Raw genomic sequence first — 17,093 nt, forward strand, 5'->3', positions numbered from 1 at the left:
ACGGAGGCATGGGATTGAGGGTGATTTAGCGGTTTGGATCAGAAATTGGCTCGCTGTAAGAAGACAGAGGGTGGTGGTTGATGGGAAATGTTCATCCTGGAGTTCAGTTACTAGTGGTGTACCTCAAGGATCTGTTTTGGGGCCACTGCTGTTTGTCATTTTTATAAATGACCTGGATGAGGGCGTAGAAGGATGGGTTAGTAAATTTGCGGATGACACCAAAGTCGGTGGAGTTGTGGATAGTGCGGAAGGATGTTGCAGGTTACAGAGTGACATAGATAAGCTGCAGAGCTGGGCTGAGAGGTGGCAAATGGAGTTTAATGCGGAAAAGTGTGAGGTGATTCACTTTGGAAGGAGTAACAGGAATACAGAGTACTGGGCTAATGGTAAGATTCTTGGTAGTGTGGGGAGCAGAAAGATCTCGGTGTCCATGTGCATAGATCACTGAAAGTTGCCACCCAGGTTGATAGCATTGTTAAGAAGGCGTACAGTATGTTAGGTTTTATTGGTAGAGGGATTGAGTTTCGGAGCCATGAGGTCATGTTGCAGCTGTACAAAACTCTGGTGCGGCCACACTTGGAGTATTGCGTACAGTTCTGGTCACCGCATTATAGGAAGGATGTGGAAGCATTGGAAAGGGTGCAGAGGAGATTTACCAGGATGTTGCCTGGTATGGAGGGAAGGTCTTATGAGGAAAGGCTGAGGGTCTTGAGGCTGTTTTCGTTAGAGAGAAGAAGGTTAAGAGGTGACTTGATAGAGACATACAAGATGATCAGAGGATTAGATAGGGTGGACAGTGGGAGCCTTTTTCCTCGGATGGTGATGGCTAGCACGAGGGGACATAGCTTTAAATTGAGGGGTGATAGATATAGTACAGATGTCAGAGGTAGGCTCTTTACTCAGAGAGTAGTAAGGGCGTGGAATGCCCTGCCTGCAAAAATAGTAGACTCGCCCACTTTAAGGGCATTTAAATGGTCATTGGATAAACATATGGATGATAATGGAATAGTTTAGGTTAGATGGGCTTCAGATTGGTTTCACAGGTCGGCGCAACATCGAGGGCCGAAGGGCCTGTACTGCGCTGTAATGTTCTATGTTCTATGTTCTATACTGCAATGGGGACATATTGGAGACCTGAGTCTTGAGAATATTTTGAAATTTAGAAGTTCTTCCACTGAACGGATGTGGTTGTAAGGACAATTGCAGCATTCAAAATTGATTGATTGATTTTTGTTCGGTATTAAAGGACATTGAGGAAAAAGTAGGTGATGGTGATGTACAGGTCAACAAGGATCTATTTGGATGTTGAGCAAATTTGAAGGACAGCTGTAGTTCAAGAAGGCAGCTCACCGCCACCTTCTTAAGGGCAGTTAGGGATCGGCAATAAATGCTGGGCCCAGCCAGTGACACCCACATCCTGCAAATGATTTTTTTTTAAACAATGACTATCTCCCATTTCTTATGTTTCATGTAATTACTGAGGCATATGGGGTGGGGTGGGGTGGGGTGAGGTTTCTGAGCTGATCATCTTCTTTGCTGCTACAAAATCAATCTTACAACTGCTCTGCTGGACTTGGCTTCAGTTTGAAATGAAGACATTCAGGCTTGAAGCAGTTGGTTAACAGTGTGTGGTGCAGAAAGTGAGTCTTAATAAAGTCTGACACTTGAGGAGTTTATACATTAGTCAGTATTTCAATCCTGGGCTGTGATGATAACCTGAGAGACACCATCTATTGGGCTTGATAACAACTGATGACCCAAAACTGTTTCAACTCAAGCATAGCTCAACATCTGAAAATTGCTTAAGATTGACATGTGAGAAAGCAGTTAATCCTGAAACCAGGACATTTTTGTTTTGTGAAATGTAAGTCATAAATCACCAAACAAACCATTGAACTTTAATGTTATCTAAAGTGTTGTTTTGAAGAAACCTAGGAGAAGAACCAAGAACCTTTTGCACAATGTTTAAGTTAAAAGATCAATATATCTAGGAGGTATTTGTTTATTGATGCCTAACCTGACTTTAAACTATTTGTAGATAGCAGGAGGAAAAGGGGTTAGAAGGAAATGGGGACACAGTTTAGAATTTGTGAAAAAGATGTTGGAGTCGGATACGCTGTGAGGGTGGAGGGAGAGCAAAAGTATCCGATGGTACTAATGCAGCTTAGCAGGCCCAAAAAATCTTAGCCGGCCCAAAAACAGACAGGTTTAGAGAGTCAAAAATCACAGGGACACTGAAGAGCTAAAAACGAGAAACATTGCAGAGAAACTGGATGACTGGAGAAAACAAAGGATTAAACAGATGTAGCGGGCAGCAAGGTGGCTTAGTGGTTAGCATTGCTGCCTGGGTTCAAATCCACCTTGGGTGACCGTCTGTGTGGAGTTTGCACATTCTCCCCGTGTCTGTGTGGGTTTCCTCCCATAGCCCAAAGATGTGCAGGTTAGATAGACTGGCCGTTGGTATGTGGGGTTACAGGAATAGGGTAGGGACTGGGTCTGGGTGGGGTGCTCTTTGGAGGGTTGGTGCAGATTTGATGGGCTGAATGGCCTCTTGCCACATAGACTCCTAACAATGACTCTAATAAAAGGCTCTGGACAGTTTTAGGACTGTTGTACCCATCAAGACCACATTTTGGAAATACAAGAGACTGGTTTCTCACCAATTGTTTATATTTTATATGTATGTAATAATGTTCTTTCATATATTTCATAGATTCTTGCAGAACAAACAGATAATTCTACTAATATTTTTGAAAGTAGCTTCTTCCTTTGATTAGAACAGCAAGACAAGTGACGACCAGTGAGAATAGTGCATTTATCCAACAAACTTCTCCAAACATATAACCTGTTTGTGACCTTGATGCACCTGTTCTGTTGGGTTAAACATGTACATTTGAGGACTATCTGATCAAAAACAAATCCCAGTGTGTGTTCTCTGTGCATTTGCCTGTTAACATTGACTTAGTTACTAAATAACTGCCTTTACTGCCTAGGCATTGTCTAAAGTACCTGGGATGTGACAGAATATATTGTGCTCTATAATTAAATCCCCATAATTGAACTAAAACTCTCATCTCACCTAAAGTGTCTCAGAAAAACACTGCCAAACTTACATTTATTGATTGAGAATGGAACCAGCTGGTCTACATTTTGATAATCTTCACAAATCTCTGAAAATTTAATCTAATTCTATATAATCTCATTTGAATTCCTTGACACTGATGCCTTGCATAACTCCTCAGCACCCATTTAATTGTTTTAAATTTTATTTAGAGTCACAGAGATGTACAGCACGGAAACAGACCCTATGGTCCAACTCATCCATGCTGACCAGATATCCTAAATAAACTTAGTCCCACCTGCCAGCATGTGGTCCACTTCCCTCTTTAACCCTTCCTATTCATATATCCATCAGATGCCCTTTAAATGTTGTAATTGTACCAGCCTTTACCACTTCGTCTGGCAGCTCGATCCATACATGCATCACCCTCTGTGTGAAAAAGCTACCCCTCCGGTCCTTTTAAAGTCTTTGCCCTCTCACCTTAAACCTGTGCCCTCTAGTTTGGGTTTCCCCCACCCTAGGAAAAAGACCTTGGCTATTCACCCTATTCAAGCCCCTTATGATTTTATAAACCTCAATAAAGTCACCCCTCAGCCCCCAATGTTCCAGGGAAATAGCCCCAGCCTAATCAGCCTCTGCCTTTTAGCTCAAACCCTCCAGTCCTGGCAACATCCTTGTAAATCTTTTCTGCACCCTCTCAAATTTAACACATCCTTCCTGTAGAAGGGCAACCAGAATTGTATGCAATATTCTGAAAGTGTGGCCTCACCAATGTCCTGTATAGCTGCAACATGACATCCCAACTCCTACACTCAATGCACTGACCAATGAAGGCAAGCGAACCAAACACCTTCTTCACCACCTTGTCTACCTGCAACTCCACTTTCAAGGAACTATGCACCTGCAACCTCAGGTCTCTTTGTTTGGCGACACTCCCCAGGACCATACCATTAAGCGTATAAGTCCTGTACTGGTTTGCCTTACCATGATTGGTTTAGAAATGACGTGAGGAATCAGCTGAGCATTTACTGCATGGATTACCTGCACCTCCACCCAGCTCTGTTTACTCTTTTGATCGGAACAATGGCCAATTGTAAAAGAATAACATAAGAAGACAGAATCAGATGACAATATATCTTTAGTCAAACATTGCTGTCCTTTCTGAGAAATGCTATTTGCAGTAATCATTCTAACAATCAGGAACAGCTGTTACTGTCATGAGAACAAAGCAAATAGCACAGAAGACTTTAAACAGTGACAATATAATAGCAACAGAGAAGTGACTCTGCAAGTGAGTTAAGAAGATGAACCATGTAAGTAAGCACTTGTGTTTTAAGATTGTAAGATCATTAGAAACAGCAGGAGCAGGTCATTTGCCCCTTCAAGCTCATTGCTACATTCAATAAGATGATCCAGTTGTGGACTTAGCAGCACTTTTCTGCCTGCATCTCTCATTGTGTTCTTTGGTAATATAGTGATCAGGACATATGATTCACTTTCATTTGCTTCTTGTCTGTCTGCTGAGCTGATAGTAGAAACCAAGCAATCCTCCTTGGAGCTCAAAGCATCAGTGAAGATGATCCAGATTTGTCTGTCTAACATACAGAGAACATCACTTTGGCAGCAAATCAAGACCTTGTCAAAATGTTCAAATCTAAATAAACCGTGCACTTGTGTTTTTTTTATGACACACAATACTTGGCCGTGTTTCTCAGCTAAAAGGCAAATTGAGGAATGTTGGAGAATGAAGACTGAAGGTACTCTGTCCCGTTTACCTGCTCCTAATCCCTCAGCTGTTCCAGTTAGGAGCTCAGGTACGTTAGTCTGAACATCTCAGGAGACTGCAGGAGATGCTGCATTCTCCTATCCCACCTACACTGGAACTGACAATCAATCAGCCATGAATTCATTGCTTGTAATATTTATTGGCTGCTTAAATAGATCCACTGCATGGCCCATGTTCTCTGATAAATGTGTTTTACAATTCAAACAAAGCTGAATCCATCATCAGCCAGAGTGCTGTGTAAACCAGGATGTGAACTGTTCATTTACCTTTCTCGAGCATTGGTGAGATTCTACATCACAACCATTGGCAAAACCTCATTGTCATCAGTCAGGAAGTGGGGAATGCATTGATCAATTTAGAGCAGTGTAAAGTGCATTTAATGTACTTTGATGTCTTTCACTGTTCTGATCACTTGAATGGGGTTACTTAGTGAGAACAATATCTGTGAGCAGAAATGCAGTATGCTACTGGCCTGCTATGCCTCCAGGACTGTGCTTTTTAATCCCATCGCTGTAAACCTTTTGCTGCATTTTGAAGTTACCTTCATTAGTTAGGAGCATATGAAGCAATAAGTTGTGTCTGATGTTGATTTGGGTATTTTCTAATCAGCCTGCTCTGTGATGTTATTAAGGACCTCTGGAGCTGGGAGTTGAACCCCGGCCTCCGGCTTAAAGGTAGGGACACGACCCTTACACCACAAGAGCCCGTTTGATTTGTTTTGAATGCAGAAATGCTCTTGCACACAAGTGATTTTTTTCCATCAGCAAATTACCCAGGTTTTTTTCAAATGTATTAACCACAACCGGTAAATCAACTACATTTCCAACTGATTTAACTGCGAAGCCCATTGATGGCAATGCAAACCATCAAAGGTTAGGGAGAGCTGGGGGAGGGGGAAGGGTTTAAATCAAAATGGAGTTGGAAGGGGAAATAAAGCACTGTATTCCCGATGGTGCCCACCTCTCTCCAAAGGCATAGAGAGCATTGATGGATACCATGTGCTCCCTCTCCAAGGACATCCAAGCTTGAACATAACCATGGAAAGGGGGTAGACAGTTGGCAGAGGTGGCCCCCTCCACGGCCCACTGCCTGGACCTGTTTATAGCCAGCCTGGCCAGGTCCAGGAGCAGACCCAAAAGTGGAGCCCTCAACCTGCCCACACCCCCTTGCACCGGGTGCCCAAAGATCAGGAGCATGGGGCAGAAGTGTAACCAAACACACAACAAAAGAGTTTTCAAATAACAATGTTGATTTAATCAAAGATCTTTTTCAGCTGAAGTTACTTGTTTAAAGCGAGAGTTATTATTGCATTGCTTTAGTTTGCCAGAAACAAGTGAAATAACACTACGTTTGGTATAAACCAGAAAATGATAGAAGTTCTCAGCAGATCAGGCAGTATCTTGTTTGCTGTCTGTGGTATCCACAATATTGAATTTTTGCCACATATTGGTGCAATTGTTTTCACAATATTTGACTTGGGGTCCTGGGAATAAAGAAGATAGGGGGTGAAGTGTGGTTGCTTGGCATTGACCCCAAAGAAAGCTGCCCACAAAGATCCAGTGATCTCTGTAGTGTAGATATCCCCTTCCCCAGTGTGTGTATCGAGCACCAAGTCAAAGGGTTCTCCAGGCTTCCAGTAATAGTGAACTCATCAAATTAGGCAAACAACTAATCATAGGTATCAAAACAGGAAGTAAAACAAACTGATTATCCTTTGTTTCATCTTCTGCAAAATGCTATAGAATGTAAAGTTTGGCTCATTTCTGTAAGATGCTGTGGTTCTGACTTAAACCATTAAAATCCCAATGGCCCTTCATTAACGACCTTTTGAGGGTTGGACTGTTTGGATTAACAGGGATGTTACAAGAGAATTGGAAAGTTTGATATTGTCTCCAGTTCATATGGATTTTTTGGGTATCTCTAAAACATTATGATTAGTGATCAGTTCTTTGCTTTAGATATGGCAGTAGATCTACCATATGTTCAGATATCAAATTGAGCAATACAGAAAAAGTTAATCTATCAATGTAAACAAAGAAAAGGCTGGCTATGTTCCAAAGGATGGGCAGCATCTGCAAATAAAAACCACAGTTAAAAGTCCAATGTTTACAACAAAATGTTATTGTTGACCGATTTGGACCACAGGAGAGTTTGGTTTTTCAGGTATTTGGAAACTAATTTTGCTTGTAGTTTATGTGTTTGATTTCAGATAATCTAGTCAATACTCAAATGTGCATAGCCATATTCTAAGTCTTATTTTTTGTCCCTCCCTTTTAATTACATTCTGTTGGCAAACGAGGAAGCTTTGCCAATACTTTGGGTTCTCTAACTTTCAGATCCAAGCTCCAACCCTAGACTGGTGGTTAATCATAGTCAAGGCATAAGGTGTGAGAATCAGTCACAGTATATGAGCGAAATCATCCTATCAGATTGCACATGGACAAGATTCACTTGTTCAGTAATCCCTCTCTCTCGCAGTGTTCAGAATAGTCGTTTGACAGGTTTTTTTGACCTTAACTTGGTGTTGGCATTTTATTATCTAATTTGAGACGTGATGGGTTCAAGTCCTATACCTGACACTTGTGCACATCGTCTTGTGCTGCCTTGTTTGAAATGCTGCCAGTGGAATGATTGGTAAAGTCCTGACCTAGTCTGTCCCCTTCAGATGGATTTGAAGAGGACGAGCTGTTCCTGCCAATATGTATACCCCATCCAAGATCATAAATGACATTTCTGAAGAAGGGTCTAGGCCTGAAACGTCAGCTTTCCTGCTCATCTGTTGCTGCTTGGCCTGCTGTGTTCATCCAGCTCTACACCTTGTTATTTCAGATTCTCCAGCATCTGCAATTCCTACTATCTCATAAATGACCAGTTTGCTTTCATCTCACTGCTGTTTGAGGGAGCTTGCTGTGTACAGATAGGCTGCCGCGTTTCTCTGTATTAAATTTGAGATTACACTTGCAAACTGATTTAATTGTGAAGCTTTCCATGTTACCTGAAAACTTGAAAGGTGCTATGTAAATTCTTTATTCTTTGTTAAATATAAAGTGACTTTTTAATGCATCTCGGAGTTCACATTGTGTTAATTACCATACCGAAATATTATTTTGCGTCTCTACTGACTGCAGTGTGAATATGTAACAAAAGAATCAGGCGGAGGTTGCTATGCGAGTTGGATTTATTGCAGTAATTAGTTTTGGGTGGTGTATTAGTGACCAGATGTAATTGCTGCCTGAATCATCTCACTTTAGTGTTTTTGTAACATGTCGATTAGTAGCTCTGCTGCTGTTTGTTGAGGTGGTTTCCCTTTGGGCAAGAAACTTTACCTACTCTTTGCAATGGTGCTTTGTACCTTCAGTCTCAGTGGCAACCAGTGTCGAACCTTTCGGACCTGTGTTAACCAGTGTACACAGTTTGGAGATCTCTGCAAACTTGTACTTAATGATGCAAACACAGGTTCTCTGATTCATTCATTGCTTGTATTCCTGTTGATTTTGCAATGTCTCTGTTTTTAATGCTAATTCATTTTGTTCCAGAATTACTTGCTTTTTATAATTATATGTTTCTCAGAATGATTTTTGGCAGCAAATCGGGAAATGTAGAAAATTAGATACTATAAATAAAGAAAACTGCATTTTCACCTTGAATCAAACATTGATTAATTACAGCAATTAATGTTTCTTTATTTTAAAGTTCAGTCAGTGTTGTTTTTGTTAGATGATATATTATCTGTTTTATGATCCATTATGTAACTATTGCCCTAATTTAATCAGTGTTTCGCCATCTGAAAGCCCGGGAAAGTTTAGAACGACATTCACTTTCTTATTGGTCAGAAATGAAGTAATTTTTTTCATGACATTCCGGTATGTAAAGTGGAGAAACAACAGTCATTCCTCATAGATAATACATTTCTAAACACTTCTGATCACCAATACGACAGTTTTTTGCTTCCATTTCCTAAGTTAAACGCTAATTGTTGTGTGTGTGTGAAAAGCTCCTATTTCCAGTGAAACTGCGGGCCATGTCCTCTCCAGCAAGACCCTATTTAATATTAATACAACCTAATGCTATTAAAGATTACAGTGTCAGCTGGGCTCTGTCGGTGTGGTTGTAATTACTGCTCTCCTGCATCACTGCAGCATCCAGGAGAATACAACTCCAAGAAGCCCCAAGGAAGCTGAAACTCGAAGCTGCCAAGACCATTGTTCCCCCCGCCCCCGAAAATATCATTAGCGCCAAATGCCCAGGTCTGATGCTGAATCCCAAAACCCGTTGTCATGGCAGCATTCCTTCTGGTGAGGTCTGCTTAATTAAGCCACACTTAATGAATGCAAAACAAACTCTTGCATAGTGCGTGCTTTACTGGGCAATTTCCATTTCTGGGGAAAGGCAGTGTGTAAAAGAGCAGGTACCTTTCTGTCTCCTCCCCATAGACTGTGCTGAGGATTTGAACAGGAGTTTGAACTGCGGCTGAGGTGCAATGTTCTGCTGCTCGTTGTAAATTGCTGGCTCGAATCTCCGCAGTGGTACAAATCTCACCTCTTCGGCAGTACCAGGTCTTTCTTTATTGGCTGCTTTAACAAAGTAAGTGAAGTTTAAAAAAACATTGCTTTATGTTTCACTTACAGCAGGTTTGTGTTAAAGGTTTCAGTGTGCACGTGAACCGTTTACATATGTAGCTATTTTTATTGTACCTAAGCCACGTACATTTCTGATCATTTTCTCCTGATCTGTAAATGCTCGAGTCATTAAAATATTTCGAATGCATATTTAATAGTAATGACCATTAGTAGCTCTGAGGTTGAAAGGATGCAGGATTATCATTGCTGTTAAAGCTTGATTAATTGTTTTTACACTGTGACAGTAATTCTTCACAGTAACAAGAACCCTAACTGGGTTATCAGTAGGTTGTGACTGTCTTTCAACTGTACTCTTAAAATGAACTTCAGACTCATTACAGTAATTTTGAGGATGTGTGTATTTTGCAAGTGATGATGTCTGTAAAAAGTGAAAATAAAATGCCCCAAATTAATCCTAGATCCAGCAGCTTTATCATGAAGAAGGGAAATCTTCATTCTAATTTTATTCGCATTCTCACAGCATTTTAAATGTTTGGCAAAGTGCAAACAGGGTTAAGGTGCTTAATGCATTGTATAATTATTTAAATGGTGAAGAACCCAGTGCCAGCTATTGAAGATTTCCAATGCTGCCTTTTGAGAATTGAACAAGGTTGACTGCTGTGCCTGTCTATTTGATCATTGCCATGTCAGCTATCCATTCCTTTCGGTTTCATTAAAACCCAGGAGTGCAGTGAAGATTATTTTACTAATGAGCAGAATACTGTTGAATGAGGGGAGAAAAGAAGTGAGAATAAAATTTCAAAAATTGTATTGGTTTAGGTAAAATTACTATTAAAGCTACAATGGGACTTTGGACTGGTGTAAATATTTGAGCACAATTACATGAAGCAGAACTCCCTTGATACCGCGTGGAGCAGAACTGATTTGGAGACATTTAGAGCTGGCAGAGCTTTAGTCCAGTCCCTGGGGTCTGTCAAATTAGATCATCCTCACCATGTTGGCAGCAGGGGGATGTTATAATTGGTCTCTGTGCTCTTGGAAGAAGGAAAGAAAATCAAAAAATGATCCCACCTCAGGTTTGCTTGGTGATTTCCCCTTTATATCAATAATGTCAAAATGGTTACACTTTTAACCAGATCTGCTCTGATCCCTGTTTCTACACTGTTTCTACTACTTGTGATAATTGTCCATAGCCTGTACTGGGAGTTACCTGTGTGACCATGTTAGGTTTGGGGAGGTTGGTCCATCATGCTGTTAAGGGCAGAGGTATTTTTTAATCATTCTGTTCACAGGTGCAATAACACACCTCTGGAGCTGATGGGTCTTGAACCTGAGCATCCTGGCTCAGAGGAGAGGACATTACCACTACACCACAAGAGTCCTGTTGTTATGGTCAGAGAGTCTACTGACTTAATGGACTCACCAATATGCAGTCTGGCCATTAGTTGGTGGACATTAACTGGGGAATGGAGAATAGTAAACAGGGTAATCCATACCATGGAAACAGTGAAAGTGGTTTGCAGAGAAAATGGAATTCCCTCCGTAACAGCACTGTGGGTCAATCCACAGCAGGTGGACTGTCGTGGTTCAGGAAGGCAGCTCACCACCACCTTCTCAAGGGCAACTAGGGATGGGCAATAAATGCTGGCCCAGCCAGCAACACCCGCATCCCACAAATGAATAGAAAAAAAATTGAAAGGCAATGGAGAAACATGGTTGCACAAAGCCAATAATTAATTTTCCTCACAATAGGAAACATGATGGAGGAGATCACAACATCTCCAACTCATTAGAACCACCAAGTCCAGAATCACAGCCTTCGTACTCTGCACGGTCGTATCTCAAGGTAGGAGATTCTGAAATCTCTTGTTGCACGTGAGTTGTGAATGTTTTGCAAAACTTCCCAATTTGCATTGTGGAAATAATACATTTGTGTTTGGAAGTTTAATCTGTATCTTTTATTTCTGGCTGCTGTGTCAAGCCCAATGGCTGCAGAGTTTCTGTGTATATCATTCCATTGAGAAATACTCCAGGCCATGGGGAAATTATCGACTGGGGTAACTGCTGTGTCACACTGGCATCCCAGCCTCTGGAGGCATTACAAGGTTTCCAAAGTCTTGCAGCCTCCAAAGGCAGAAATAACACACTCACCTCATTTTACTACAACCAAAGTCAGAGCTGTTACTGGTGGCAATGACATAGAGAATGTCACGTTACAACAACCATTCAACAGTTTTACTTACTGTTCATTACTGCTTATATAAAAGATGAGTGGAGATCCATGTTCCAAATGTCTATGTATAAATCGCCCAAAAACCCAATGTGTTTCACTGCCAAGGTGTAATGGTATCTTAGAAAGCTCACAGTTTGAATGGCATGGGCTGGTCTTTGGGTTTCACATTAAAGGAAGGGTGTTAAGCCACAGAGTGAGGACACCAAATTAATTTGTGAGTGTGCTTCCTCGCTGTTGTAAGGAAATATAAGATAGACATGGAGAAATGTGTTTTTATTAGGGGACAGAGGTTGGAAGGTGATTTCAAGATGCTGTTAAAAATGATGAAAGGAATGAGACATACAAAATAGAATGAGGTTGAGGCAAGTAGCAGAAAACAGACCTGTTTTGCTCCAGAGGTTAGCACAAAGCTATGAATTGCATGACCATAGTTACTGGCCCAAGGAGAGACCATCATGATAAGTAAAAATAGGGTGGTTAAAGGAAAAGGGATTAAATGGATGGTTCTACAGAGTAGTGCATAGAATATGATTCTAGCTTCTGCAAAAGATGGAGGCCCAGGACAGAGACCTGCCAAAGAGCTGCCAAAGCTTTAGTTCTGCTGAGCTTTAATTTTTTAAAAAAAAATCTTTTAAAATAATAAATCAATTACTGCTATTTCACTTTGTTGACATGAGCCTGGAGAAGGGCTTGACTATTCCAGGATTTGTGCTGCATCATTGATTGTGTTACTCCACATTATCATAATGGGGTGCCTTTAAGTGAAGAGATTGATTGAAAGCTTCAAGTTATTGGAAAACACTAATTTTTGTTTTCATAACAGACTAGTTTCAAATTTGTAATTATTTCAATGTATTGTATGTTTCCTTTTATCTGGAGGCTTTTTTGTAAATAGCACTAGCTTTCTTTTCTGTATGGTTCCTGAGGTGGATTCTAGCTCATGCAGGGTAAATGTGACAGATGTTGGGTGAGGCTGGGACATGGGTTGGCATGATGCACTAAGTTAGCATAGGGCCACAGCAATGGGTAGCTGCATGAGGTGGCATTGGGTGTGTGAGTAACATGGGTGGTGGGCACAGGAACAAAATTTGGTATGGAGGGTATAGCATGGGGAACATGGGTTTGGTGCAGAAAATGATTTTGAAAGTAGAGTATGGGAGACCATGAGGGTTGGGTATAGGGACGAAGGAGGCAGAGGGGTATGCAGTGGCATCAGTTACCATGGATAGGGCAAAGGTGTGAGTGAGGACAGGAGGTGGAGTGAGAGGTGAAAACTGGGGAGCTGTTTTTGTTTTTAATTCCTTTTTTTGTTAATCTTCCATACAGATCCAGTGTAGGGAAGTTGGCCTTGTGCCTATTCTGGAGTCACCTTGCCTGGCTCCTGGGACCTGTACCACACTGGAATGAAAGTGTGACCTGGTTTGATTTGTTTTTGTGTCATTTACCTAAGTACAGTGAAAAGTTTTGTTTTGCAAGCAGTACAAGCAAATCATAACATGAAAGGACATACAGATCATTGAGTGTTTAGACAAAGTGAGGCATACAGGGTTACGGCTGCACAGGAGGTGCACAAAAGCAAGATCACCATTAGATTTGAAGTTAGAGAGGTCCATTCAGCAGCTAATAACAGCAGGGAAGAAGTTGTTCTTGAACCTGTTGGTGTGTGTGTTTAAGACCTCCCAGGATTGGGAATTCCATCCAAACACACAACCCAGGAACAAAAATCTGGGCTCATGATCACCGCGGGCTTGATGGGCTAAATGAGTTGTTCTCTCCTTTGTCCTCCTGTCACAAATATATTCAGAAAGTGTTGCTTGGTCCCTAAAATGAGGCCTTTATTAAAGAAGGTGAAGAGCTGTTCAGTTCTCATTTTGATTAAAAGCTTCAACACAATAACAGACTAAAACATAGAACATAGAACAGTACAGGCCCTTCAGCCCACAATGTTGTGCCGACCTATTATTCTACTATGATAATCTACCCTGCATACCCTACATATATTTTCTTTTTCAAAAACTTATTTTCATGAAGCGGCTTCATGCTGATGGGCCTTTAGTCCTGAATATAAGAACAGGAAGCTAATTATTATTGTGCACTGAGCTCCTTAGTTACCTCTAAGAGATAATCTAACTCCAAATAAATCTGACTATTTGCTTTAATTTGAATACTTCATTCCAAGAGTTACTAGCAGTTGGGTGAGAGATGAGAAAATACCCCAAGTGATTCTGCAATATATTAAAATTGAAGACAATTATTATTCCTGTGCATGTAAACCTACAGCAGGATGTAAGTTTTGGTTTGGAAATAAACTTTTTGCTGTTAGAAGTCCCATTCATTGTTGCCTATTTACAAAAGGCTGAACAGTGAAGAGTGAGTAATATCCATTTGGGTTCAAGACTTTAACAAATGAGGAGGAAGCCGCCTTTTAGTTTAGCACTGAAGCATACACAATGCAATGGAGAGGGGGCAGTAGGGCTGCACATGTGATGGAATTGCAACAGTGCTGTTGATGAGAGGCATCAGTTTGAGACTTGTGCCTGCAATGCTCAGTTCTACTGCACCATTCTGTGCTGGCTATGATATAATTGCAACTGAAGCAAACCTTTAGAGAAGCAGCACCTGAATCTTGGAGATAATAGGAACTGCAGATGCTGGAGAATCTGAGATAACAAGGTGTAGAGCTGGATGAACAGAGCAGGCCAAGCAGCATAAGTGGAGCAGGAAAGCTGACGTTTCGGGCCTAGACCCTTCTTCAGAAAACTTTTTTTCTGTGTTCATCCAGCTCTACACCTTGTTACCTGAATCTTGGAACTTTTTTTTTTACGTTGTTTGCAAGAGAGGAGTCACATCTGATTAAAAATGAACTTGTGTTTCGATTCTAGCAACAAAAGCCCTGTCCACGTGTGAAAACAATACACACACAACCAACCAACTTGTCTGCCCAAAGAATTTGTTTTTTCCTTCTCAGAATGTAGTGATCAAACTTCAATTAAACTTGATCAGATCAAAACTGAAGGAGAACCAATTCTAAGCTTTTCTTGAAAGAAAGAGGGTGGAGTTTTATTACATATTACCTTGATTAAAGACAATAAATTGCACCAGCAAGTACACACACACACACGTATTGACAAAGTTTCGAGAGAAGCTTGTGAGAGCTGCGCAGTACAGACAGGAAGGCAAAGGCAAATACAGTTACCAATCCTTGAGTCCCTTGGGTATTGAGAATGAAAAGACCCGATTGCAAATGTTTAGCTGTTGTTCTGTTTCTGTTGCAGAAGCAAAGTTTGCAGCTCTTGAGTTCTTAAATGAATGATTTTTACAAGTTGCTTTTTCGGTGGCACTGGTTTTTATAGTTGAGACTGGGATCAGAGAGAAGAGCTTCCAGTATCCATGCTATTCTCAGTCCATGTTGCTTCCTCCCTATTGTATTTACTCAAAGGCTGCTGTTGAAATCCTATTCCTCTGCGGATTCTGGAGGATGTGTCGTTGTTTCATTCCAAGTTAGATAATTATAGGCAGCCCCTTCATCTCTCAACACATTGAAGACTTTGGTAGCAGTAGTGAACAGACCCACAACAGTAGCCACTCTGTTGATTTATAGCCTTTCCCACAAATAATGGGTGCTTGTAAAAAGAACAGAGGAACAATTATGCATGACTTTTATCCCAATCAACATGAAGATTATCAAATTGCAAAGGGTAGCTACGACAATGAATTAATAGAGGACACTAAGAATAGTTTCCTAGAGCAATATGTCATGGAGCCAGCAAGGGCTGTCTTGAATGTGGTAATGAGGTAGGTTGAATAAATTAACTCAGTTAAAGATCTCCTAGGAAGTAGTGATCATGACATGATAGAATATAATATTCAATTTGAATGGGAGAAATTTGGGTCCAAAATCATTGTGTTTAACTTAAATAAAGGGCATTACAATGAAATGAGGATAGTGTTAGCTACAGTAGGATGGACAGATAAATTAGCAGGAATGGCAGTAAGCAAGCAATAAAAAACATCTAAGGAGGTAATTGATGACTCTCAGCTAAAATATATCCCAGAAAGGAGGAGAGGTTTGAAGAGAGAGATAAGCCAACCATGGCTAATCAAGGCAGTTAAGAAGAGTATGAAGTAGAAAGAAAAAGCATATAAGGAGGCAAAGTTGGTGATAGCCCCGAAGATGGGGATAAAATCAGAATCCAGAAAAGGAGGAATAAAAATGTAATAAAGACAGAGGAAATAAACTAAGGGCAAACTAGCATGGAATATAAAGCTGACAAAAAGAGCAGCTTTCAATATATAAAGCGAAAGACAGCAGTCACATGAAATTAACTCCTTACAAAATGAATCTGGGGAAATGGTTATGGGGAACAAGGAAATGGCAGAGAAGTTAAACAGATATTTTGCATCAGTCTTTACGGTGGAAGATACTTTGAGCATCCCATTAGTACTGAACAATGCGAGGAAAGAAATTAAGTTTCTTTCTTTGCAATGGCTAGAGAAATAGTATTAGACAAACAAATGGGGCTAAAGGCAGATAAGTGCACAGATAGTGGATGGATTGGTTGTCATTTTCCTAAAATCCTTAGATTCTGGAGAAGTACCAGAGGATTGGAAAACTGCTAATGTGACAGCCCCGCTCAAAAATATAGGGAGGGTAAAAAGTGGATAACTATAGGCTAATTAGCCTAACATCTACTGTTGGGAAAGTGTTGGAATTAATTATTAGGGAAGTAACAGCAGGACATTTGGAAAATCATAAACTAATCAAGCAGAGTCAGCATGGCTTCATGAAAGGAAATTATGTCTGACTAATTTATTAAAGGTTTTCAAGGAATTCTCAAACAGGGTGGATGGGGGGATCTAATAGATGTGTTATATTTGGACTCCCAGAAGCGTTTGACAAAGTGCCACACAAAAGGTTAAGACCTAGAGCTATAGAGTCATAAGATAAGAGCCCACAGCGTTGGAGGTGGTATATTGACATGGAGAGAGAATTCATGAGCAGGAAACAGCAAGTGGAGATAAGGGGTTCTTTTTCAGGTTGGTGACTGTGACCAGTGGGGTTCCACAGGGTTCAGTTTGGGACTGCAACTGCTTATAGCTTATATTAATGACTTGGAGGAAGGAAGTGAATGCACTGTACCCAGATTTGCAGATGACACAAAAATACATGAAAAGGCAAGTTGTGAGAGGGATACAAACAGTTTATAGAGAGACATTGATCGATTAAGTAAGTGGGCAAAAAGTTGGCAAATGGAGTATAGTGTGGGAAAATGTGAAGGTGTTCATTTTGGAAGGCTGATCAAAAGAGCAGAGTATTGTTTCAATGATGAAAAACTGCAGAAAGCTGTAACACAAATGGACTTGGGGGAATTGTGCATGAAACACACAAACCTAGCACACAGGGGTAGCAGGAAATCAGGAAAGCTAATGGAA

General features: G+C 40.7%; 1 protein-coding gene across 1 annotated transcript in view; it reads left to right on the plus strand.

Moving 5' to 3' along the window:
- Positions 1 to 17,093, plus strand: part of rap1gapa (RAP1 GTPase activating protein a) — a 151,761-nt gene that overhangs the window by 15,993 nt on the left and 118,675 nt on the right. The window contains exon 2 of the mRNA XM_048614853.1: positions 11,180 to 11,273. Coding sequence (XP_048470810.1) covers positions 11,180 to 11,273 — 94 coding nt within the window. The remainder of the gene's footprint in view (positions 1 to 11,179; positions 11,274 to 17,093) is intronic.

Source organism: Rhincodon typus, chromosome 31, assembly GCF_021869965.1.
Source record: "Rhincodon typus isolate 14 chromosome 31, sRhiTyp1.1, whole genome shotgun sequence".
In the NCBI taxonomy this organism is placed as follows: domain Eukaryota; kingdom Metazoa; phylum Chordata; class Chondrichthyes; order Orectolobiformes; family Rhincodontidae; genus Rhincodon; species Rhincodon typus.